The sequence below is a fragment of the Myxocyprinus asiaticus genome, chromosome 28 (genome assembly GCF_019703515.2).
Source record: "Myxocyprinus asiaticus isolate MX2 ecotype Aquarium Trade chromosome 28, UBuf_Myxa_2, whole genome shotgun sequence".
Classification (NCBI taxonomy): Eukaryota; Metazoa; Chordata; class Actinopteri; order Cypriniformes; family Catostomidae; genus Myxocyprinus; species Myxocyprinus asiaticus.
Window position 1 is genome coordinate 36,889,368 of NC_059371.1, and position 25,747 is coordinate 36,915,114.

At 39.5% G+C, this 25,747-nt stretch overlaps 1 protein-coding gene, 1 long non-coding RNA gene and 1 pseudogene across 4 annotated transcripts; 1 reads left to right on the forward strand and 2 right to left on the reverse strand.

Moving 5' to 3' along the window:
* Positions 1–457: 457 nt before the first annotated feature.
* On the reverse strand, positions 458–5,753 carry LOC127418799 (terminal nucleotidyltransferase 5A-like). Of its 3 annotated transcripts, XM_051659631.1 has the most exons (4): positions 5,568–5,753; positions 5,095–5,368; positions 4,443–4,950; positions 458–3,606 (listed from the first exon to the last, which is right to left on the reverse strand). In XM_051659631.1, the coding sequence occupies exons 3-4, from the start codon at positions 4,842–4,844 to the stop codon at positions 2,824–2,826; spliced, it is 1,185 nt and encodes a 394-aa protein (XP_051515591.1). In that variant the 5' UTR covers positions 4,845–4,950; positions 5,095–5,368; positions 5,568–5,753; the 3' UTR covers positions 458–2,823. The 3 variants fall into 3 exon arrangements, with proteins under 3 accessions (XP_051515591.1, XP_051515592.1, XP_051515590.1); XM_051659632.1 differs by lacking the exon at positions 5,095–5,368; XM_051659630.1 differs by having other exon boundaries at positions 4,443–5,368.
* Positions 5,754–6,996: 1,243 nt separating this feature from the next.
* On the reverse strand, positions 6,997–10,062 carry LOC127418868 (uncharacterized). The gene is made up of 3 exons (XR_007893560.1): positions 9,993–10,062; positions 8,993–9,024; positions 6,997–7,061 (listed from the first exon to the last, which is right to left on the reverse strand). It is a non-coding gene; the product is annotated as an uncharacterized LOC127418868 (long non-coding RNA).
* A 6,247-nt stretch (positions 10,063–16,309) lies between these two features.
* LOC127418532 (protein-glutamine gamma-glutamyltransferase K-like) lies at positions 16,310–21,494 on the forward strand (annotated as a pseudogene).
* The last annotated feature ends 4,253 nt before the right edge of the window (positions 21,495–25,747 follow it).

Genomic DNA, 25,747 nt, shown 5'->3' on the forward strand with positions numbered 1-25,747 from the left:
GTTCGGGTGCAAATAATATCTGCCACTATTTGCACTGGAGTGTAAATTGCATATATAAATATTTGCACCAGAGTGCAAATGGCATCTGCCAATGATATTTGCTGTGGCCTCCTATCCAACGCTATAGAGGTTTACCCTGCAATCATTTACTTATGCATTCCAAAACCCAGAAGTCTGGAAAAGGTCTATTAAGGTTGGTCAACCTGCATTGTCTTTACAGTGAATCTGGTTGACCAAAAAGTCTACATAACAGCCTACTGGTCTATTCAGCATGGAAAGCATAAAATGCTCATTAAATATAAGAATATCATACTGCGTAGGTTTGGCAGTGATTGGTCTTCTTGAAACCACAGAAGAGGAAGAGATCATCTTTGGGCCAACAACAAAAGACCAGGGTCAAATTGAGTAAAAACACATCATATAGAACAAAACAAAAACATGATATTTGATTGAGCCATTTAGATGTTTGAAATCCCCATTTAATGAGTCATTCATGTTTGAAATACATGCAAGATTGCAAGATCGACAGTTCAGTGAGCTCAGAATTCCACATCTGAATTCACATACCAATTTAATTTAGAAGATAAAACAAACATAAACAGACAGAGACAACACATTCACACTTGTGTGAGCACTCAACCGTATATCACGCTTTTGGTGGATGCCATAACAACTCAGAATAAAAAGTGACACCAATATTTATTTATTTATTTATTTTTTTTTTTGCAAATTTACTGCACTAATGCTCGGTCGAGTTTTCTTTCGACTCACACAACTGTACTCTTCACAGCATGAGAATAAGGTCCTAACCGTGGCCTTAGCACAAACATCACAATGTACAAAAATATAAGAATTAATCAGTAGAAAAATAAGAGATATGATTACATATGAGTAAGTGAGCGTATGAGAAGAGTGTCTATCTATTTATGATCAGTTTGGGGGAACTTATAAAAACCTCCAACATTTACAACAAAGAAAAATCACAGATAAGATCTATTTATCTCAGCTGATTAGTCCGAACAGCAATGAGAGGATATGAAGAGCGAATGGAGACATTTGCTTAAGTGTCCTGCTTCTCAGATGATTCTCTTGAGAAATAAATATCTAGTAATCTCACATGTATCTCCTCTAGAGGCTCAGAAGGGATCTCAAGAATGTCACAAAAACAGATCTCAGATTTGTCAAGATACCAAAGTCTGCAATCTAAAGTCAGAAATCTCAATATGAACTTTTCTTATCAAATTCTTGCAAGACCAAATTAGTTATGTGCTCCACATTAATCTTATAGCTCTGTACTCTCAATGTATGTCAACAATTGTCTCATTTGTTTAGATTTTTACTTCAAAGGAATTACAGGAGAAACATCTGAGATGAAGATGATACTTCAATGAAATCTCCTGAGCTATTAAAGAGCAGCAAAATTTTCCTCTGGGATATCAAAGCTCTCAGATTTATTCTATGGAAACGTAATACAAATGAGGGATTCTGGAACATCTGTCATAACATCAAGTATTGTCGCTTCACAATCTTGAGGAATATCAAGTAAAAAGAATATCTTTGGTGTATCTTCTCCTTCTGGTTCTTAGTGCTGTATCTATGCTGGTCTTAATTCCTTAGGTCATGTAGGTCAGAATTGTCAAAGGTTTAATCTCTGGATTTGGTGGCTGTGTGATAATTAGATGCCAGGTTGTAACTTGGAAGTAACAACAACAATTTGGACTTCAACAATTTTTATTAATTTTTTTCCTGTTTAGCACCAACCTGTTTTACTTCTCTGCTTTAGATGTAATGCCATTGCCCCCGGACATTTTAATCTGAGCTAAGCCAGCGCTAAGCCACCAGTATATTGAGGTCAGTTCAAATGAGACAAGAAGCTGTGAAAAACTTATACACGCTCAGATATACAATTCTTGCCGGAGCCTTGCAAGGAAACAGATCTCCTTCTTAACACTTAAATACAGTATAAACCCTCTAGTTCTCATAATTTGTGCATCAAATTAACATATAACTAGAAATAGGTGTTGCAGACATCTGACACTACAGTACCCCCTGAAACACAAGGGTATATGTAATCTTCCGTGATTAAACTGACCTTTACTTTATCAGAAGGGTGTCATTCATGTGCTGTTGTACAATGTGAAGATCAAACATATAGTTCAGCACACATAAACCAAACAAAGATGTCTTAACTTTCATTTTTCAATTTAAGGCACTCGATTGAAAAAGATCATGGTACATCTTTTTTGGGTATCTTGTACCTATAAGAATATCCTTGGCTTGAGAAAAAGTATCCAGTCCATTGATTTCAGTTCTTTTCAGTATAATAACATGAATAATGAGCTTCAAAAAACTTTCTTTGTTGGCTAATCTATCTGCCCTTTCAACAAAATTTGCAGGTTTAATCTCTTCGAGTCATCAAGTATGGGTACCACACACATATAAATGCGAACATGTACAAAGACACAGTCGCTCTTGTGTCCTTGCATTGATTAGATGCTCTTTGTACAGGTAAGAGTCTTGAGTTGGTGTGTGTCTTAACGTTGCTGAGCCAGTGTTGTGCTTCTTTAGGCCTGGAACGGTGCCATGTAATGCCTAGGTAGAACGTGCAGCCCCATGGGAACAGATCCAAGTGACCTCATCCAGTACTCTGGTAGCTTCTCCTTGCAACAAGTTGGCAATGACTTATCGGCAAAGTTTTCCAGGGTTTTCGTCAACAATACATTGTAGAGCGTGCAAATGCACACTTTCTTAAGGAACTGCCTTCTTCCAGCAACAGGTGGTCCACAAATCATTTTAAAACTAAGAGATTTATAGTAAAAATGCTCAGTTGCAGGGCAACCATGGCGAAAATATGTGGGTGGGCTGGCAAGCGTAGATTGGCTGCACCTGAGCAATATAGTAATTACTAAAGTTGCCGTCAGCAATGTACGGTGCAGGCTGGTAATAGCAAGTAACATTGGCTACATTGGGTATCACATTCTGCTCCGCCAGAACGTGTACTGCCAACATGGTGATGAGGCTCAGAGTCTGTCGTCTTTCGTGTCCCATCAGGCACACTGTACTTTCATTGACAACGCTGTGCAGCGTGGTCAAATACTCGTATTTTCGGTCCTCAAGTCCAACAAAGTGATTCTGCAGATACGACTCTAATTTGCGCCTTTGTTCCGCCACATCTGAAAAGTCGATGAAAAATCGTGAGCACATGTACCGTTCAAGAAGCTTCATCTCGGTTTCAGAAGCCGCGTGGAAACCTCGTACCAGCAGGTGGCAGTATTTCAACAACCCGCCGCCACGGATCTCTTCGGGATTTCGTGTACAGATCAATTTACGTTGCAGGTGATCCAAAGCGACGCTGAAGTCGCCGTAAACGCTCTCGCCAATGATAGAGGGGTGGAACGTCTCGGCCATTGGGTTCTCCGAGCACTCGTAGAAGAGGAGGAGGGAGTCCAGGCGGATCTGGAAGGAATCCACACTGAACTCGAACTGACGCCGCAGGGAATCCACGAACTTCAACTCGACGTTCTTGCCGCTGTTATTGGAGAGCGAGATTAAACTCCAGCGGTCTGAATCGTTGCATACTTTCACCATCTTCTGCACATATGCTTCCTGAGGAAAGAGAAAGCAAGAGGAGGTTGGAGATTGGCAGTAATTTGGAAAAGACCAGGAAAACATTTCATTCGATGACAAATTTTACTATGTTGAAAGAGAAATATGGGCAATTAAAATCAAATATTTCTGTGCTTGGCAGTAATGTGGAAAAGACCAGGAAAATGTTTCATTCTATGAAAAATTTAGCTATGTTGAAAGAGAAATATGGGCAATTAAAATCAAATATTTCTGTATTAAGCACTATATTAAACAATTCCTCAATAGTAGATTACACAAGAATGATTCCACCATAATTCTTGTAAAGTCACTTTGCATATCCAAAAAAGGCATGACATGACTATAGCCATAAAAGGTGCAGTTTTGAATGATATCTGCCTAATTTGCACACATGAAAACGCTGCCTGCTTTGCATACACTGAGTAGAGGAAGGTGAAAGCATATCCGCCGTAAATTGGTTTAGAGAAATCCTCTTTGTAGTAGAAACCAACGTTTTTACTACCAGTGTGCTTACCTTATTGCATCTTAAATCTAATACACACTTTCTAGGGCATGTCTAGGTCTGGTAAATTTCAAATTACAGGATGCCATGGAGTTCCCCATTATTTGATAATGGAACTTATGGAATCAATTATAAATATGTAATTTAGCTGACTTTCTCTCATCCAAAGTGACACCACACTTAAGACAGACAACCCTAATGTCGTAACCTGAAGTTAAGCATCTTGCTCAAGGGATTCGAACCTAGAGCCTTGCAGATCTTTAAACACTATTGAAAGCAAATGAAAGTAACTGAGGTGAAGTTATGTGCTAATTATCCATAATTTAAGGCTTACCTTTAATGTCACCGGAGTTATTTTCTCTTTATTCACGCCTTCAGGCAAGAAATCCAAGAGGGAATCGAGAACAATATCCTTGACGGTCTGAAACTCAACTTCTCCTTTTAGATCAGCGCAAAATATGAGGTCCAGGTCCTTGTAGCCCAATCCGCTGTCCTCGTGCAGAACGTGGCTGGCCGCGGAACCGTTAAGCCGGACCTCTCGAACGTGGATCTTGCGCTCTTCCATACGACACCGCACCACTTTGACTATATCCCGAGGCTTCATTTCCAACGTTGGGAAGTTCCATTTGCCGTGAATGGGGATGGATTCGGTCAGAATGGCGTCTAGACGCCTCACCTGCCCCCAGTTTAGCACGCTCAGGTTACTGCAGTCACGGTTACTCAAATGCTCTCCCATGGTGACTGATTAGAGACCTGTTTTTACAGGTCTAGGCTCTGCACTCTACTCTTAGATCACTTTAGCCATGTCATATGAAATGAGGAACTTGAAGCGGCGTCCAATCCTGTGGCAACATCAATTGTCAAAATGTCATAATTTCATTACATAATATTAAGATTTTTTTTATTTTTATTATTCAGTCGGTTGAGAGTATACATGCACAGTCATGCATGTGCATTGCATGCAGCGCAACTCCGCTGCGCCTCACCTCTGCGCGTAAATGCTCGCCAGATATACCGTTTGCGCAAAGCGCTTAAGTTCGCGGCGAGGGTGGTGGACGCGAGTTCTCACGGCTCTCGGGGCGCCGTGAGAATCAGAGTCCGATGTCTGACTGTTGCATGGTGATGAGTTTTCAGGTTCATATAGAACCGAGAGGGCACGCCTTCCAATAACGTTAATATCGGATAGCAGAAGACCGTATCGCTCTTGTCAACCAAAGCGAGACGACCTGGACCCTTTGAGTATTTACATGATGTATTATACTGTAAAAATAATAAAACAAGATGTTACAATCCCCACAAAAAAAAAAAAAAAAAATAATAATAAAAATAAAAAAAATTATTCGTTTAAAGTGCGTATTGAATGAATTATGATGCACAGCTTGAAAGAATCAACGTGCGTGCACAATCTATTGACATACATAAAATAATAATGTCTGAAATGTGTAAGCGCAATACTTACCAGTATCATCACATTGTCATTTGTGGTTACATGAGTTGCCAGTTGCTCATGTCATCTCGGTTGCACACAGTGAAGATGTTACAGATTAACCCGTAAACTAAAGCACGAGTCACGATGAACTTGAGTGACAGGTGCGCACACCAATCCAAACAAGCGCGCATCGCACAAGTTACAGTAACGAGTATCCTGAAAGAGCAAGATGTGAATTTACAATCAAATATATCTTAACGTTTGCAAATAGTTTTAACTGCATTTAAAATCTTTCTTTATCGTTTTCCAAAGATGGATTCAAAATCTACTTTAAAGCATGCAAGTTCTGGGTAAAAAAATTAAAATAATAATTTGATGAAGAGTTCAGATTCTGCACTATATAGCTCACATTGACAATCTGAGGTTCGAAATCTAATATAAACCTGGGAATAAAAAGAAAGTTAAATGCAAGTAATATTATAATGCAAAATTAATAACTAATATCTGAGGTTCTGTATTAATTCTAGGTCACTAACCAAATGTGCAAATTTGTGACATTGACCATGTTAACTCCTTTGTTCAAAAGATCAGATTTTCTTGCTTCCACTGAAGGTGCTCTTTGGAACATTCTCCATTAATGCTGGATTTGGAATGACATGGATCATTAGATTTTGTACAAACTTTACATTTTTGTTTTTACTCAAATTGTTATACCGAGATTATAATTTATATGTTAAAAATTTATTATATCAGAAAAAAAAAACAAAAAAAAAAAGCTACATAAAAGCATTTTTTCTTGTGGTCTTTTATAATTTTATATTTTGTAACAATTATACTGTGCATCTATATTGGTCTAGAACCAAAAATGAAAAATAAATTAAAAAAAACATGTTTAGATAATTTTTAAAGAGCATTACTGTAAAGAGAGAAAAAACCAAAAATGATACACCATATGAACCAATTTTGAGTGCCTAAGAAAAAGTATCTTTTCTGCCTTAAAGATAGCAGTGAATGTCAACGCTGCCCTCTAGAGAAAGAAAGCAGGTCTGATTGTTGAGCTGTACTTTCTTTAGACAGGTGAGTACAGAGGTGTGCTGTTTGCAAGCACTGAAGCATCCTGGAAAGAAGGGAATGTGTCTCAGTCAATAAAAAGCAAAAATGCAATCACATTTTCAAGATGGTAAAAGTGTAAGAATCTGCCACTGAAACACATACCGGTCTGCCACTAAAATGAATATTAGCTATATTTTAGGCACCAATTTGTTAAATAATGTCTCTACTCAGTTCTAAAAATACTGCATGTTTTATTCTAGGGTTAGGTTCTTTGTTAGGGTTAGTCTGTAGTAATTATAATGAGTTTAATTTACCAACAATAGAAGCCAAGAAGAAGTCCTTGTTAAGATGGCTACAAACATGAGCATGTGTTAGTTACTCTATGTGAGTGTGTGTAAATGACTTGCCATAATGCCAGGTCAGGCTAGATGTCACCCAGCATCTATCAGGGCAAGCAGACCTGCGTCACAGCTGTAACAGCCAATAAAGCAGGATTACTCTAGATTACCCCCTACACCATGATTCTTGGACGCACTCTTAAATGTGCAAGTGTGTGTGGGTTTAAGAGAGGAGGAGAGTAAGAAAAGTGTTTATGGGCTCAAATATAAACAGTATGCATTTACTCCAACTAGATAAAACAAAATGATCACACAGAAAATCGACATGTTGCTTCCAAAAGTTCATGTACCCAGAGATCAACCCCATTCAGCCAGATTACTGACAAGCGCCATCCCTCATCAGACATTTTTGCATCAACTTAAGTTGTGAATACATTTCCCACTAGCGCTATTGATAGCATATTTCATGTTAGGTTAGGTTTAGAGTTGGGTTTAGATCAGGGGTAAAGCTGATAAAATTCCTATTTACTGTGTTACATAATTTATAACCAGGGGTTACATTGGGATTTTTGAGGTGGGGGAACCCTAAAGGCCAGAGTACACTTCGGTAGTAAGCTCAAAGAATGCGTGATGCAAATTTCATCATCAGCACAGTCTGCGAGGACTGCTCGTGTGCAGCCTAGACAGTCCTCATCTGTGCGAATCGTTGGCGCTTGCGCCTGTTATTGGCTGCATTAAAATAGTATCACAAAGCAGTTGTAGTGTGCCTGCGTCAAACACGCTCTTGTTCGCTTTCGGTCAAAAGAACATATTTTAAAAGTCAATGCGGTCGACCGGCCGTGATCCAATCCATAACGCAGAAAAACTAAGTATACTCAGGCCTTAACACTGACAATTTCTTGTAATATGTTCTGCAAATAGAAATGTGTGCATGCATTTACTACATTAAAGTGTCTGTCTACATCTTAAAATCTCTTTCTCTCTCTCCTTTTGGTCAGGTAGACATTGTTGAAGTAAGAGATTGATGTTTGACCTCTTCAGTGAGATCAGATAAAGCGTTGGGAACAGAGACAGTTACACATTTTCTCTTGTTCTCGTGCTGCCTACAGCATCTCTCTCTTTCTCTCTTACACACACACACACAAATACACAAAAACTCAGTTATGCTCTGTACAGTGGTCAATCAGAATTCATTTTAAAACCATTTTCTGATGCTGCTTTGGTTTTTTGTAAATGAAATGCAGCATCACAACAGCCTTAAAGGGATAGTTCACCCAAAAATTAAAATTCTCTCATCATTTACTCACCCTCATTCCATCCCAGATGTGTATGACTTTCTTCAGCAGAACACAAAGATTTTAAGAAGAATATCTCAGCTCTGTAGGTCCATACAATGCAAGTTGGAGATCAGACCTTTGTCGCTCCAAAAATCACATAAAGGAAAGATATAAGTTATCCATGTGACTCCAGTGTTTAAATCCATGTCTTCAGAAGCGATATAATAGTTGTGGGTGAGAAAAAGATCAAAATTGAAGTCCTTTTTTTACTCTGAATCTCCAATTTCACTTTTACCTGTTTAGTTTCACTTTCATATCTGAAAGTGAAAGTGGAGATTTAGAGATTTTTGGAGCTACAAAGGTCTGGTCACCATTCACTTGCATTGTATGGATCTACAGAGTTGAGATATTTTCTAAAAAGCTTTGTGTTCTGCTGAAGAAAGATACGCATACACATCTGGGATGTCATGATGTGTGTGTGTGTTCTGGGTGGTTGCTAACTGGCCTAAGTCAAAAGAGTCACCACAAGTTAATTGGCTGTTAGATATATGGTTCATGTTTCTCCCTCAGTGTAAGTCTGTGGGTTTTTTTTAATCTGTTTTATTGTCCGCTAGTGAAAATCATAAGTTGATTTGCTTAGAAAAGAAACAGCACACCTTTCCTCAAAAAGCCACACAATTTGAAGTACCATTCATATCCGTAGCATAAACAGTGTGGGATGAGCTACATTTCTAAGTTTAAAGGGACAGTTCACCCAAAAATGAAAGTTCTCTCATCATTTACTCACCCTCATGCCAGATGTGTATGACTTTCTCTCTTCTGTTGAACACAAAGGAAGATGTTTAGAAGAACATTTCAGCTCTGTAGGTCCATACAGTGCAAGTGAATTGTGGCCAGAACTTTGAAGCTCTATAAAAGCAGCATAAAAGTAATCCATAAGACTCCAGTGGTTAAATCCTGTCTTCTGAAGCGATATGAGTGTGGGTGAGAAACAGATCACTATTTAAGTCCTTTTTACTATAAATTCTCCTCCCTGCCATGGAGGTGGTGATATGAAGAATGTGAATCACAAAATTAAAAGAAGAAGAATGTGAAAGTGGAGATTTATTGTAAAAAAAAAAAAAAAAGGACTTAAATATTGAACTGTTTCTCACCCACACCTATAATATTGCTTCTGAAGACATGGATTTAACCACTGGAGTCGAATGTATTACTAATACTTAGGTTTTGAACAAATTACCAACCCTAAGGGTGATCAATATTAAAAGTATTGCTCGCCTTAGTAAACACCTCTAAATATACCACACAAAAGGGGAGTTTATGTATCTTACATCAGTCCTTTTCCAATCAGAGTGAAAGCAAAATATTTTTAAAATGTGTTGGGAAGTTTTAAAAAGCACACATTTACACACACTGTAAATAGACCAGACTTTAAGATCGAAATAACTGTTGTTGTCTTTTGTGGGAAGAAGTTTGATGGGCAGCTGCTTTGACCCTGCTCACCTCAGTCCCACATGAGGAAGTGTGTATTCCTCTTACTAAGCTGATCCCACATAGATCAGTTTTACTTCCGAATAACTGCTTCAAAACAAGTCTTAAGCAACCACTGACATCATCTACATAAGTGGTTCTCAGCTGATTGAAATGGGCCACAGGAGTCATCTGATCGGGTCGCAATGAATAAGACAACACTATGTGCTAATAATAAAATGCAGCTAACTGATTAATCATGCAGAGTTAAAGGGATAGTTCACCAAAAAATTTAAATTCTCTCATCATTTACTCACTCTCATTCCATCCCAGATTTGTATGACTTTCTTTCTTCTGTAGAACACAAATGAAGATTTTTAGAAGAATATTTCAGCTCTGTAGGTTCATACAATTAAAGTGGATGGGTGCCAAAATGTTGACGCTCCAAAAAGCACATAAAGGCATCATAAAAGTTATCCGTACGACTCCAGTGTTTGTATCCACAGCTTCTGAAGTGATATAATAGGCGTGGGTGAGAAACAGATACATATTTAAGTAATTTTTTGATAGAGATTTGTTTTCCTGCCCAATATGCAAGAAGAAGAATGTGAAAGTTAAAGTGGAGATTGACTGTGCAGGGAGAAGAATTTATAGTAAAAAAGGACATAAATATTGAACTGTTTCTCACCCACACCTATCATATCGCTTCTGAAAACATGGATTTAACCACTGGAGTCGTATGGATTACTTTTTCGCTGACATTATATACTTTTTGGAGTTTCAAAATGTTGGCACCCATTCACTTGCATTGTATGGACCACAAGAGCTGAGAAATTCTTCTACAAATCTTCATTTGTGTTCTGCAGAAGAAAGAAAGTCATTCACATCTGGGATGGCATGAGGGTGAGTAAATGATGAGAGAATTTTCATTTTTGGGTGAACTATTCCTTTAAGATAGGAAAATAAAAACATGAACCTTTAAATGTGATTTGCAAATGTCTCCCATATCTTTTGTTTTGGACATCAAAGGTCAGGCATGAACTCAAACTCTTAGGTATTTTGGAGCAAATTCATCTGTCAGAGTATACAGTCTGTGTAGTGATATATACAACATAACATATCTTTCATGATTTTTTTAATGTTGGTAAATGTTCTGAATATCCTATGTTTTATATAGAGTAATCTTGGCATTTAAAACAAAAACAATGAGTACTCTAATATTCTCAATTGTTTGCAACATTTAAAGGAATAGTTCACCCAAAAATGAAAATTCTGTCATCATTTACTCACCTTCATGTTGTTCCAATCCTGTATGACTTTCTTCTGTGTAACACAGCAGCCAAAGAGAGAATATTAGTTTTAGTCACCATTCACTTTCATTGCATGTTTTCTCTATGAAAGTGAAAGGTGACTGAGACTAGCATTCTGCCTTACATCTACTTTTGTGTGGCACTGAAGAAAGAAAGTCATATGTTTATAAAGCAACATGAGGGTGAGTAACTGTTGATAGAATTTTATTTTGGGGGTGAACTATCCCTTTACGTTGTAATGAAATAAAGTGTTGTTCTAATAATCTTCAGTAATAACCCTGGACAAGGGTTGTTGCTCATAGTGTAGCAACATGAAGAGGAAGTGAAATGGCTTTAACAGTTCTGTTGAAATAGCATGTTGTTGCCAGACTCTGTTTCCTGATGGTGTGTGGTTTCATAGCGCGCGCGCGCGCACCAGTAGTGTAGTCTATGGCATACGCAGCCATACGCTGTATGTCCACCTATCTTTCAAAGGATTTTGCGTATGCCCACCTAAAATTAGTTAAAATAGGTATGGTCACCAGAACAGCGAGGAGGCGTTTGACCCGTAACTTTTAATTATACTGAGGTGATGCTGCAGCACCGTTGAGTGAACTGTGATTATTATTATTATTATTATTTTAATTAGTGTATAGAAATTCTCTCTAACCGCGCACGGAGCAGCGGGAGCGCTGAACTGAAGGCACGGGCAGAATTGACAGTTCGACTCAGCTGAGCTACCAATCAGAACGTTCGTTTTAGACGCGATTGGATATTTTTTAACCAATCATATTTCCCGTTTTAATAAGGGGCGGGACATTCCTAGCGTCTACAGTGAAATGCTAATGTGCCAGCTGTGCTGAGTGACCATCATTTTCGCTGTATATTTTTCCTCGCTGTATGCAAAATCACAAAAACACACATTTGTGTAATTGGACTTATATATGATATATACACTACTGGTCAAAAGTTTTGAAACACTTACTCATTCTTTATTTATATATATATATACAGGTGCATCTCAATAAATTAGAATGTCATGGAAAAGTTCATTTATTTCAGTAATTCAACTCAAATTGTGAAACTCGTGTTTTAAATAAATTCACTGCACACAGACTGAAGTAGTTTAAGTCTTTGGTTCTTTTAATTGTGATGATTTTGGCTCACATTTAACAAAAACCCACCAATTCACTATCTCAAAAAATTAGAATATGGTGACATGCCAATCAGCTAATCAACTCAAAACACCTGCAAAGGTTTCCTGAGCCTTCAAAATGGTCTCTCAGTTTGGTTCACTAGGCTACACAATCATGGGGAAGACTGCTGATCTGACAGTTGTCCAGAAGACAATCATTGACACCCTTCACAAGGAGGGTAAGCCAAAAACATTCATTGCCAAAGAAGCTGGCTGTTCACAGAGTGCTGTGTCCAAGCATGTTAACAGAAAGTTGAGTGGAAGGAAAAAGTGTGGAAGAAAAAGATGCACAACCAACCGAGAGAACCGCAGTCTTATGAGGATTGTCAAGCAAAATTGATTCAAGAATTTGGGTGAACTTCACAAGGAATGGACTGAGGCTGGGGTCAAGGCATCAAGAGCCACCACTCACAGACGTGTCAAGGAATTTGGCTACAGTTGTCGTATTCCTCTTGTTAAGCCACTGCTGAACCACAGACAACGTCAGAGGCGCCTTACCTGGGCTAAGGAGAAGAAGAACTGGACTGTTGCCCAGTGGTCCAAAGTCCTCTTTTCAGATGAGAGCAAGTTTTGTATTTCATTTGGAAACCAAGGTCCTAGAGTCTGGAGGAAGGGTGGAGAAGCTCATAGCCCAAGTTGCTTGAAGTCCAGTGTTAAGTTTCCACAGTCTGTGATGATTTAGGGTGCAATGTCATCTGCTGGTGTTGGTCCATTGTGTTTTTTGAAAACCAAAGTCACTGCACCCGTTTACCAAGAAATTTTGGAGCACTTCATGCTTCCTTCTGCTGACCAGCTTTTTAAAGATGCTGATTTCATTTTCCAGCAGGATTTGGCACCTGCCCACACCGCCAAAAGCACCAAAAGTTGGTTAAATGACCATGGTGTTGGTGTGCTTGACTGGCCAGCAAACTCACCAGACCTGAACCCCATAGAGAATCTATGGGGTATTGTCAAGAGGAAAATGAGAAACAAGAGACCAAAAAATGCAGATGAGCTGAAGGCCACTGTCAAAGAAACCTGGGCTTCCATACCACCTCAGCAGTGCCACAAACTGATCACCTCCATGCCACGCCGAATTGAGGCAGTAATTAAAGCAAAAGGAGCCCCTACCAAGTACTGAGTACATATACAGTAAATGAACATACTTTCCAGAAGGCCAACAATTCACTAAAAATGTTTTTTTTATTGGTCTTATGATGTATTCTAATTTGTTGAGATAGTGAATTGGTGGGTTTTTGTTAAATGTGAGCCAAAATCATCACAATTAAAAGAACCAAAGACTTAAACTACTTCAGTCTGTGTGCATTGAATTTATTTAATACACGAGTTTCACAATTTGAGTTGAATTACTGAAATAAATGAACTTTTCCATGACATTCTAATTTATTGAGATGCACCTGTGTATATATATAATATTGCAAAGATTTCAAACAAACTACTTCAACGTTGTCATTATGGGGTATTGTTTGTAGAATTGAGGAAAATAATGAATTTAATCCATTTTGGAATAAGGCTGTAACATAACAAAATGTGGAAAAAGTGAAGCGCTGTGAATACTTTCCGATGCACTGTGTGTATATTTATATACACACACAGTGTATGTGTGTGTGTGTATATATATATGTTCACATTTTAGAATAATAGTAAAGTCATCAAAACTATGGAATAACATAAATGGAAATGTGGGAATTATGTTGTGACTAAACAAAATCCAAAATAAATCAAAACGGTGTTATATTTTAGCATCTTCAAAGTAGTCACCCTTTGCCTAGAATTTGCAGACATGTACTCTTGACATTTTCTCAACCAACTTCTTGAGGTATCACCCTGGGATGCTTTTTAAACAGTATTGAAGGAGTTCCCATCTATGTTGGGCACTTATTGACTGCTTTTCTTTATTATTTGGTCCAAGTCATCAATTTAAAAAAAAAAAAATTTCATTAAATTTTAGTTTTATAATAAATTAATATAGTGGCACAATTATATTTTTGTCTACAAAACTAATTTCAAACATTTAAGCATACACCTTCAGATCAAAAGATTTTTAAGATCATGAGAAACATTTCAGTCAAGTGTTTCAAAACTTTTGACCGGTAGTGTGTGTATATATATATATATATATATACTGTATACTGTGTGTGTGTGTGTGTATGTGTGTGTGTATATATATATATATATATATACATACATACTGTATACTGTGTGTGTGTGTATGTATGTATATATATATATATATATATATATATATATATATACTGTATACTGTGTGTGTGTGTATGTATGTATATATATATATATATATATATATATATATATATATATATATATATACACACACATACATACTGTATACTGTGTGTGTGTGTGTGTGTGCATATGTATATATATATTTATTATATATATATATATATATATATATATATATATATATATATATATATATATAATTACTGAGATATAGCTCTTGTGTCAATTTCCCTGTGTAACAACTAGCTCTGCTCTCACATACACAGTATGTGTTGCTCTTGTAAATCCGTAGCCACTCCCATCTGCCCTCACAGTGTCTCTGTGTTTTGGCAACTCTTTGTAGGAACAACGGAACTGTAGCACACACCTGCCCCCTACTGGAAAGATCATTATTTTAAAAACATTCAGGAACGTGTGACTGCATTGATGATATCTTAAAGTGGTAGTTCACCCAAAAATGAAAATTCTCTCATGATTTACTGATCCTCATGCCATCCCAGATGTGTGTGACTTTCTTTCTTCTGCAGAACACAAATTAAGATATTTAGAAGAATATTTCAGCTCTGTAGGTCCTCACAATGAGTAAATGTACAATTGCTTTAATACAACTTTCCCTGAAGCAAAGAGATCGTTCAGCTGCTCCATGACAAAAAGGTGGGCTCTCCTCAAGATAATGCGCATTTTCTTTTGTTGAATTTATTAGAACTGCGCATTAAAATGCAAAACATTTGATGGAAACTAAATAAAAGTTTATTTCAACAACAGCTCAGTCTCGTTGAAGTTCCAGAACGGTCAAAATCGCTTACAGCACCTGCGCAGAAATTGGGGGTGGGGCTGTGTATCCGTATTGGTATCGATTTCTGAAATATTGGCCTTTATGGTAGGCCTTGGTATCGCCCATCCCTAACAGGCAGGTAAAGGTCGATGCAATATCAGAAGTGGCCAAAAGAGGGCGCAAAGGAGCGGTGTACATTTTGATCCAGCAACGATGACATTCGTCTGTTTTGACTGCAATAGTCCATTACACGACATCCATCCATAGTAAATGTTTGCCCAAAAACACGCGAACTTGTATAAAAATCCATAGAACTTCCATTGTTTACATCATGAAATGCGGTAAACATGATGACGTCATCCTTTTTATTCCACAAACTATGCGCGTCTAATGTCCCCTTCGATAAAACAAACCGTATAAATGAGTTTAGTTGAGTGTCTGGAACAGGAGTATCGCACCCCTGATGTTTTCTTAATAAAACTGGCTTCATAGTTTTAGAAAATAACGCATGAGGGTTTCTGATGACGTCTGTTCATGCATAGACAAATTTGTTTGGATAAAACCATCTACCAATAGCACTCTAGAGGGTTGTAATTTATGAGGAAATGTAACCAATGAAATTAGTTGATAATTCGCATAAATTATCGCGTCAGTGAGAACGCTTCTCATTGGAACATTCAAACGCGCGCGCTAGGGCGTTCCGAAATGCACACAGGCAAACACTTACAAAAGTATTGCAGAAAGCTAATTTTTGCTAGCATCACTTTCAAATTTGAAACATAGCTTGGTATAAAACATAGCCTGTTGTGTTGTGTTGTATCTATCCCACAGCATTGTGTATTTATTTCATAGTAAGTGTGAAATATGATTTTTTTTTTCTTTTGTGTTTGCACTTCTTTATCTCTGTGTTAGTAACAGATTGAGTAATTTTGAAGATTTCATAGTAAAGTCTCAAGTGTTAACTTTCTAAAGATACTTGATTATGTGTGTAGTCAGAGAGACTCATGAGGAATAAACCTTTTTATTTTGGGTATGTCATTTACCCCATTTTTCACCAAAGTGGGGGCTCAAGGTAACAGGTTAAATGCTGCCAGGAGACGTTGTATAATAAGTGCAATAGCTCACATAATGAGGGCTCAAATAGCTATTCCCATTCGCCAACAACCTCCAAATACTTGGGAGCGCCCACACTCAAAACAGTTCTGGTGGATTGTGAGGACTCAGTTTAAAGACAATCTGTGAGTGAAGCACTTTGGGCTAACCAAAGAATTGTGTGCCATGGTCGGGCCTTTCATTGAGCCAGTCACGTCAAGCTCTCGCACACCATCCGACGATCGCATTGCCATCACGCATTACAAATGGTCATGACACATCATCGTGTAATGCACATTTTAACTAATGCGAAACTCTAGAAAATCTACCTCCTCTTAGCGCAATACATTTTATGCAACTTTTTAGAGTTTATTCGCATATTCCTTACGCTGGCATTAATTTTGGCTTTTTTAAATCTTTTATCTACATATCATAATGTGCATCCGTCTGCGAGTGGCCCACCGGCCCAGCGGAAAAGTCCCATATCTCCCTGTTGCTAATCCATCCCTGGTTGAGACCGTCACTGAGCAGCAGTGCAGCAAAATAGCACCTTTAACTGATGACTAGCTGTTATGAATCTGAATATGACATTAAAGGGATAGTTAACATATAGTTGAAAATTCCTCTCATTATTTACTCACCCTCATAATATCTTAGGTGTGTATAACTTTCGTTCTTCACCAGAACACATCTGGAGAAAAATAGACCAATATCTCAGCTCAGTAGGTCCTTAAACTGCAAGTGAATGGCGATTTCTCTTTTGAAGGTCCAAAAATCACAAACAGTCAGCATAATTGTCATCAATATGACTCCAGATTTTAAATTAATGTCTTCTAAAGCGATACGATCAATACAAATTTCTGTTTGTATTGTCAATTTAAGGCCTACTCATGAACATTGAAAGCAGTGAAAGTGAGCCTACAAATAAGCTATGGCAGCTTGGATACAGCAACCAAAAAAGTGTCAATATTTCCTAAACACTGTTTTAATGCAAGCTTTTGTCAAAGAGAGCTTGTATATATTGCTCTACTCAATAAGCTATGATACAAAATTAGGACACAAAGAATAGTGTTGAGTTTAGATTGTCTTGTGCTTCAGAAGGAAATACTGTACTGACCTGATAATTAAAGCCTTTGTGTCCAGACTGAATCATTCATTGGGACATTTTTATGTTGCAAAGAAATATGCTGGGTGAATATGCTTCATAGCTATGACTTAATTATGGCCAGCCAAGAAGCAAGGGAAGGTTAGATTTATCATTAATGCATAATACCCTATTATAAATTAGGTGAATTATGCAAAGGTAAAATGGAAATTGGACAGATAATTTGACCAACTATGGGATAAATGCCAAACCCGTTAAGTGTTTTGCCCTATTGAGCAAACACTAAAAAACAATTAATTATGCTCTGGCTATTGTGTATGATGATCCTAATTACACCTAATTTCTCATCGAAGTCATAACTGCTCATTTTCGTTCCTTTGTGAATTTTATAAAAGTGTAATGACACAGTGGCAGTTATGGAAAAAAGTATGCAGTGTCTGAGACCAGAATACATGGAATTACATAGCCTCACATTCATACTTATCTACACAAAATACTGTAGGCTAGTAGTGTGTACAACTTCACAGGGAAGAATATGAAATTGTTTGAGTAAAGTGTGCATGTCAACTTCTCCAGATCACATTAGATTTTGTTTTTGTTCTGTTGTCTGTTACAAGCCAATTTAACCCGACCCCCAATTTACAGTTTATATAATGCTTGTTTACTGCTTATTGTGGAATTGCTCAATTGCAGCTCTGCCTATCAGTGCAGTTATTCTAAGTATCAATTATACTAATTTGTATTATTATTTTAAGGAGACTTTTTAAAGACCTTCAAAAGCTTTCAAATGTTAATTTTTCACATTAACCGGTGTGATTCACCTAAAACTCTTCCCTCCCATTCATTATTCAACTGAATACTTTACACTTCAACTAATTATGTGGATGAGCTGGGGATGGGACAGTGTATATATACCAGGCTGCTCCAGTGAGAATATTACAGTGAAAGAAGAGCTTGTTCTATCAAAACATACTTTTGATCCGCTTCAGTAAGTGTTCTCTCAGAACAATTACTCTGTTAAAAAGGTGGAGTTTCTTCACAGCCTGGTGTGGTAGCAGTCCCATTCTGAAATGGTACCACAAAAGTTTAGGAATACCTGTCAGATACGGACAAAGCTTGGCCTTCGCCATAGTCACCAACACGAGTGAGATTTTGCACAAAATGGATACAGAGAAAAGGCTATAAGAGAGTGATGTGGTGTTATGCACTTACATTTTTCTTATATCTTTCTCGTAGTGTTAAGATGCTTAGGCATTCCTGCTCATCCCGTCTCCAATTTCTGTTCTGCTCATGACACTGACGTCCCTATGACAGTAGATGTTTGTTTTGATGAGAACGTGATTCAATCTGGTAAGATTCAGTGCAAACCTAATGAGCTATAGCATCATTAAGGCCCAAACACTGAAGTTGCACACAAACATCTTTCTTCTCCTCTATGTGTAGGAATTACCACGTGTGGAACGAGGCCTGGATGACTCGGACAGATCTGCCAGCTTGTTTTGGAGGTTGGCAGGTGGTTGATGCCATTCCTCAGGAGACAAGTCAGGGCTTCTACGGCTGCAGCCCCACCTCTGTTGCTGCAGTCCGTAGCAGGCAGGTCTTCCTAAAATGTGACGCGTCCTTTGTTTTTGCTGAAGTACGTTAACACCTTACTTGTAATTCAACATTCCAGGATGCAGGGTTTTTGTGTTTTATAAAAATCTGTTTTCATGTCATCATCCACAACTCTCAAATCTCTCTTCATCTTGCAGCCCCTTACGTTTTTCATTTTTGTCTCACCATCTCTGTCTCATATACACACTGATTTATATACTGTAGATTTAGGCTTAATTTTTCTTTTCTTGCTCTAGCTGAACAGTGATATAGTCTTCTGGCAGAGGATAGCTTGTGGAACCTTCACTGTGAACCATGTGGACAAGAACGCAGTGGGTCATTGCATCAGCACAAAGGCTGTTGGTTCAGACAAACGTGTAGATATTACACACCACTACAAACATCCCGAAGGTGAATAGTCTCTTGCACATAAACTCTGCTAGACACCTTCATACTACTAAAAATGACCTTGACATCAGCTGGTTAAAAGTCAGTATTTTACTTTCTCTCTAAATAGTTTTGATTTTAACTTCTCTTCCCTCTCAATCCTATCAAATTCATTAGGTTCGGAGGAGGAGCGCAATGCTGTGGAAACAGCCATTTGACATGGCTTCAAGCGATGCGTATACCCACTGACCTGCGCTGAGGATGTAGTCTGTGAAGTCACCATGCAGGGGGATGGACCATGTGTGGGCAAGGACACTGTGCTTTCCATTGCCCTGAAGAACAAGTGCAGCTCGCCTGGTAGCGTCACCCTCCACAGCCAAATGGCAGCCATGTAATACATTGGAGTCCACAAGGCCTTGGTGAAGAAGGACCAGAAATGCTTTGAGCTGAAGGCCTGTGAATGTGAGGAATAAGCAAAAATGTTGCCACAATCACATAGTTTTCTTGAGATTAAGTAAACCAAAAGATAGACAAGAAATGATGCATAAAAAAAATAGATGCATAAAGTTTAAAGGAATATTCCGGGTTCAATACAATTTAAGCTCAACTGACAGCATTTGTGACAATGTTGATTACCATAAAAAAAAAATTTAATCCACAAATGCTGTTGATTGAGCTTAACTTGAATTGAACCTGGAATATTCCTTTAATTAAACATGATGTTATAAAATAATCAAATCTCAAGTAAAATATTGTGCAATAGTGGCTAAATAACCTAAAAATAATATGCTGTCAGTATGAAATAAAAATAAAAATCAAGTTTCAAGTGAATATTGGAGATGCTGGCCAGTCTAGGTCAGATAATAAAATACCATATTGCTTTTTTTTGTCTTCTAATTATAAAAAGAAGAGGACATCTCAATTCCTCTGTGTAAAAGTTGAAGGCTTGGGATCCTTGTGAAATTATATTTTAAAAAGCAGACTTGCAGAGAATTTCTTTTTACCCAGTATTTCTCTCTTTTCCCTCTTTAGCCAAGATTCTGGAGTGGACCCTGCGATATGAGGATTATAAGGACCACCTAGTTGACCACACAGCCATGATGCTCACTGTCGCTGGACGGGTCACTCAAACTAAACAAATTCTGGCCAAACGGTTCAACTTTAGCCTGTGCACCCCAGATCTTGTTATCACTGAGTTTGAACAACTTCTATCTTGTAAAACGTTCCCTAAACTGAAATGTTCACCTTCTGGTCTTCATTTGTGTTTAGCTTCAATCATGAAACACAAGTGTTAAAGTGGCTTGCATGTGATTTTCTCTTTCAGCCTACTTGCGATAGTGTGATAGGCAAAGAGGTCCCAGTTAAAAATCACATTCCAGAATCCACTGCCCTGCGTGCGATTTTCCGTATTGAGGGACTGGGACAGAAGCACTGTAGAATGATTAACTATGGGTAGGACACAGGAACATTTTATCAGTTACAATGCAATTTGGATCAGTTAGTGAAGAAATTATCGAAATAGTTTCAAATCAACAGAATGGGATGTTTTAGTGGTATATATCTAACTGTCTTTGTCCCACTCTTTCTCAGTCACATTGCAAGTCTGGCCACAGTGAACCTAACTGAAACATTTGTTCCCAAATGTCATGGCCCACACAAACTTCTGACATCCCTCGACTGTCCACAGCTGACTCAGGTGCATGGATTCACCAACTTTGTTGTCAGAGAAAAGTGAAGAAGCACACAAATGACCAAAAGAGAGGAAGCTTCCTTGCTGAAAACCATTGATTGTGCTGAAAAGTCACTTTGAGTTTGTTTAATTAAAGTTCTACCTTTGAGTTGCAATCCAAGTTTACCATCTCCTCATTTTCCACCCTACGAACCTCTTACACTGGTGCCGAAACCCAGGAGAATTGGAGGAAATACGCCAGCATGGATTCCTCGCAGTTGGCGGAAGTCATCAAGTCCATTGCCAGTATGCACCATGCGCAATATCAGGCCCTGCTTGAGCTACGCCAGGACCAGGATCGCCAATTCCAGGAGGTGCTCTCAAGCAGAGGACCAGCATCCGGAGCCTACTACACCAGGAGAAAGCCCCAGACCAAGCAGCCCCCATGCCCCCGGTTGCCCTCATGAAGATGGGGGACGAAGATAATCCCGAGGCCTTCCTGGATCTTTTCGAGAAGACGCCCGAGATCTGGGGCTGGCCGTGTGCCCAGTGGGCACTCTCCCCTCTCCCTGTGTTTCCCACGCCCCTCTCTCCTCTTACTCTGTTCACTGCAGCCCATCCCAGTACCCTGGAGGCATGGAATCCTTCCACCGAAGCCAGCTCCATGTTCGCGGGGGTTTGTCCCGCCGCCGGTGCCCTCAGTGTCTCATTGCTCTCCCCCTCAGGTGGATGTACCCGCTGACACAGGTGCGGCCATAACGCCTGGGCCAGCCTGCTGGAGTTGCAGGGACCCAGGGCACTTCCGGGACCAATGCCCAGTGATGGAGCTGGCCATGTAGTGAATGTCAGCTGGTGAATCCGCCGGCTACCCCAAGAGTGCCATTGTGCTCCCTTCCATTAATCGAGGTCCCCTTCGAAAGAATTGGCATGGACCTCGTTGGGCCATTAGAGAGGATAGCACGCGGACATCCGAATATCCGAAAGCAGTGCCTCTGCACAACATCTCAGCACATAGTGTTGTGGAGACACTCTTCAGAATAATCTCTCGAGTGGGGATTATGAAGAAATCCTCACTGATCAAGGCACTACATTTATTTCACAAACACTACGCAAACTGTATGAATTATTAGGGATTAAATCAATTTGCACCAGTGTTTACCATCCACAAACAGACGGGTTGGTAGAACGATTTAATAAAACCCTGAAAAATATCATTTGTAAGTTTGTGCACGAGGATGCTAGAAATTGGGATAAATGGCTCGAACCCCTGTTATTTGCAGTGCGAGAAGTCACACAAGCCTCCACAGGGTTTTCCCCGTTTTAACTGCTGTATGGGCGGCGGCCTCACGGCCCGCTCAACGTCATATGGAAAGCTTGGGAGGAGGGACCTTCAAACAATAAAAATGAAATTCAATATGTTCTTGATCTTAGAGCAAAACTCCACACTCTGGGTCAACTAACACAGGAGAATTTGCTCCAAGCTCAGGAACATCAAAGCCGACTGTATAACAGGGGTACTCGGCTATGGGAATTAGCAATGGGAGATAAAGTGCTCGTATTACTCCCCACATTGAGCTCTAAATTACTCACCAAGTGGCAAGGGCCCTTTGAGGTCACACGACGAGTGGGAAATCTCGATTATGAGGTGAAACGAAAAGATAGAGGTGACGTACGTCAAATATACCATCTCAACCTCCTGAAATTATGGAGGGAGGCAGCCCCTGTGATGCTGGCAATGGTAGTTCTGGAGAGGGTGGAGCTCGGACTGGAGGTGAATGCAAAAGCCAATCATGTCACCTTGGTCACTTGTGGAGACCACCTCTCACCATATCAAGTCACAGAGGTTGCCAAAGTTGCAAGAGTTGCTCGATCGGTTGGGCACAGCTCGCTTTTACTCGACACTGGATTTGACAAAGGGTTATCAAATGGCAGATCCCCTTAACACCAATATCCCATGAAAAAATGGCCTTCTCCACACCGTTTGGCTTACACCAATTTGGATTGCTTCTGTTCGGTTTGTTTGGGGCCCCGGCTATGTTTCAGCACCTCATGGACCGCACATGCAGCATCTGAGGGCTGTTCTGAGGTCACTGCGATGGGCGGGACTCACGGCAAACCCCAAGGAGTGTGGAGTTGGACAGGTGGCGGTACGGTATCTAGGGTTCCACTTGAGCCACGGGCAGGTGCGTCCCCAAATTGATAAAACTGTGGCGATTGCGACCTGCTCGATACCCAAGACCAAAAAAGAGGTGAGACAGTTTCTTGGGGCTGGCTGGCTATTATAGAAGGTTTGTGCCTAATTATTCGGACATCACCAGCCCGCTGACTGATCTCACTAAAAAGGGAGCTCCAGACCCGGTCCAGTGTCAACAGGCGTTTACGCAGGTGAAAGCTGCACTTTGTGGCGGACAGCTTTTACATTCACCCGATTTCTCTCTCCCTTTCATTTTACAGACGGACGCTTCAGATAGGGGGCTGGGGGAGCTGCTCTCGCAGGTGGTGGAGGGGGAGGAATGCTGTACATTAGTCGCAAGCTCTCACTGAGGAAGACTAAGTACAGCATCATTGAAAAAGAGTGTCTTGCCATCAAATGGGCCATCCTCACTCTCCGGTACTACCTGTTGGGGCGGGCCTTCACCCTCTGTTCAGATCACGGCCCACTCCAATGGCTCCACTGCATGAAAGATGCCAACGTGCGGATCACCCATTGGTATCTGGCTCTTCAGCCGTTTAAGATTGAGGTGGTCCACAGACAAGGGGCGCAGATGGCTGTCGCGGACTTCCTTTCCAGAAATGGGGTGGGGGAGTGGTGGGCAGACCTGGTGACTCACCACTCTTATTGTGTCTTATTGTGTATTTCTGTATATACTTATACTTTCTATTCACTTTTTATTTATATTCTATTTTTGTATTATTATCTTATTATTTTGTCTTGTTGTTGTATTGTTTGTGCACTGGAAGCTTCTGCCACCAAGACAAATTCTTTGTATTTGTAAGCATACTTGGCAATAAAGCTCATTCTGATTCTGATTCTGATTAGCTAATGAATATTTACTGAATTTTATTTGCCTCATTGAGAACAATTAACTTGCTATGGGGAAATTTAAATAACTACTAATTAATTACTCATCACAACATTAACTCCTCAAAATCCAATGTTTTAGATGTGAACAATTGGCCCTTCGCTAAGCCTGCCTTAAAAGCATTTCTGACCAAACTTGTCTTAGCAGCTGTTGCCGGGCCGCCATCTGACACGCGTTTGCTATTTTCCAATGAGAGTGTCCGTCCAGAGAGAGAGAAAGAGGTAAGGGTGCTGACACCTGAGCTAAATTATGTCTCTAATTCCAGTGAGCATGGGGAGAGCTGCATATAAGCGGCCACGCTACCAGCAGACGGAGAGAGAGAGTCTGGCACAAGAAAGCCAACGGTGCTCGAAGATGTTGTGTTTACCCTGTTGTGTTTGTGAAGCTAATGTGTTTGAGTTACTACATGCCTGTGAAGCTGATGAGTTTGTGAAGTTTTAAAGTATTGAAGTGGCCGATTAAAAAGTCTTACCTGAGCCTGAAACCCGCTTCCCTGTGTCCTCCTTCCCTTCTGCTGTGAAGTCGTGTTACAGAGAGCCTACAGGAGTAATGTGTGTTTGAGTTGTTTTAAGCAGGATTTTATCAAAATGATCCAAAAAAATGTAAAATGCATTGTTTCTTTAAAAATCTTTAAATAAATGTAGAGAAAAGCATACTATAGATTAAACTGTAATACCTCTCATTCCCAAATGAACATGAATGACATAGGCGAGGGCAGCTACATTTGCTCTGAGGTAAATCAAAGCTAATAACTTATCTTGAACTACCTCGACGATTTGCTGTTACTGGCAAAATCAGAGACTCTGTTATGCCAGCACAGGGACTTACTGCTTCAGCATCTAAACAGCTTGGGCCTCAATGTGAACTGTGCAAAGAGCACGCTCTCCCCCAGCCAACAAATCTCCTTTTTGGGAGTCCGCCTCAACTCCACAAGCAGGCGCGTGCACCTCACGAGCGAGCGCATTCAGGCCATTCTACAGTGTCTGTCTCAGTTCAAACTGGGGAGAAAACTTCCACAGAAGCTGTTTCAAAAAAACATTGGGATTTATGGCGGCAATATCTCTAACACATGAGACCTCTGCAGTGCTTTCACTCATCTTGTATGTTGTTTGTTTGACTTTTGAGAGAATTTTACAGTACCCATATTGAATATGGTCTTTGTATCATCCTAGCAGACAATTGAGAGGCTGGGGAGGGGTATTAAGTGAGTGCGGCACATTTCTGTGGAAAATATTGCAAAAGGATTCTTTGCAATTACGATTACTTAGGTCAAGTGACCTATAGGATAACAACTTTGGCATCAACTCACCATCTGTTTAAAGATGCACTCAGTAACTTTTGTCTTTGTGTCATCTTGGACTTACACTGACACCTAGCGGCTTGGATGCAGCATCATTTAAAATCAATCGTTTTCAGTTTCAGATGCCATTGTAGAAATTTAGTATTCACAGTCAGCTATGATTACTTTAATCAATGAGTGAAAATGTCAAATAACAGGACGGTTACTGAGATCAAGCAAGTATTATACTGCAGTATACAAAGCAGCACCCATGTGCGGACCCTCTCCGTGTAGAATAAAACAGCTTTTAAAAGGTTACTGATTTGACTGTAGACTTCAGTTTTGTTAGTGGTGGTGA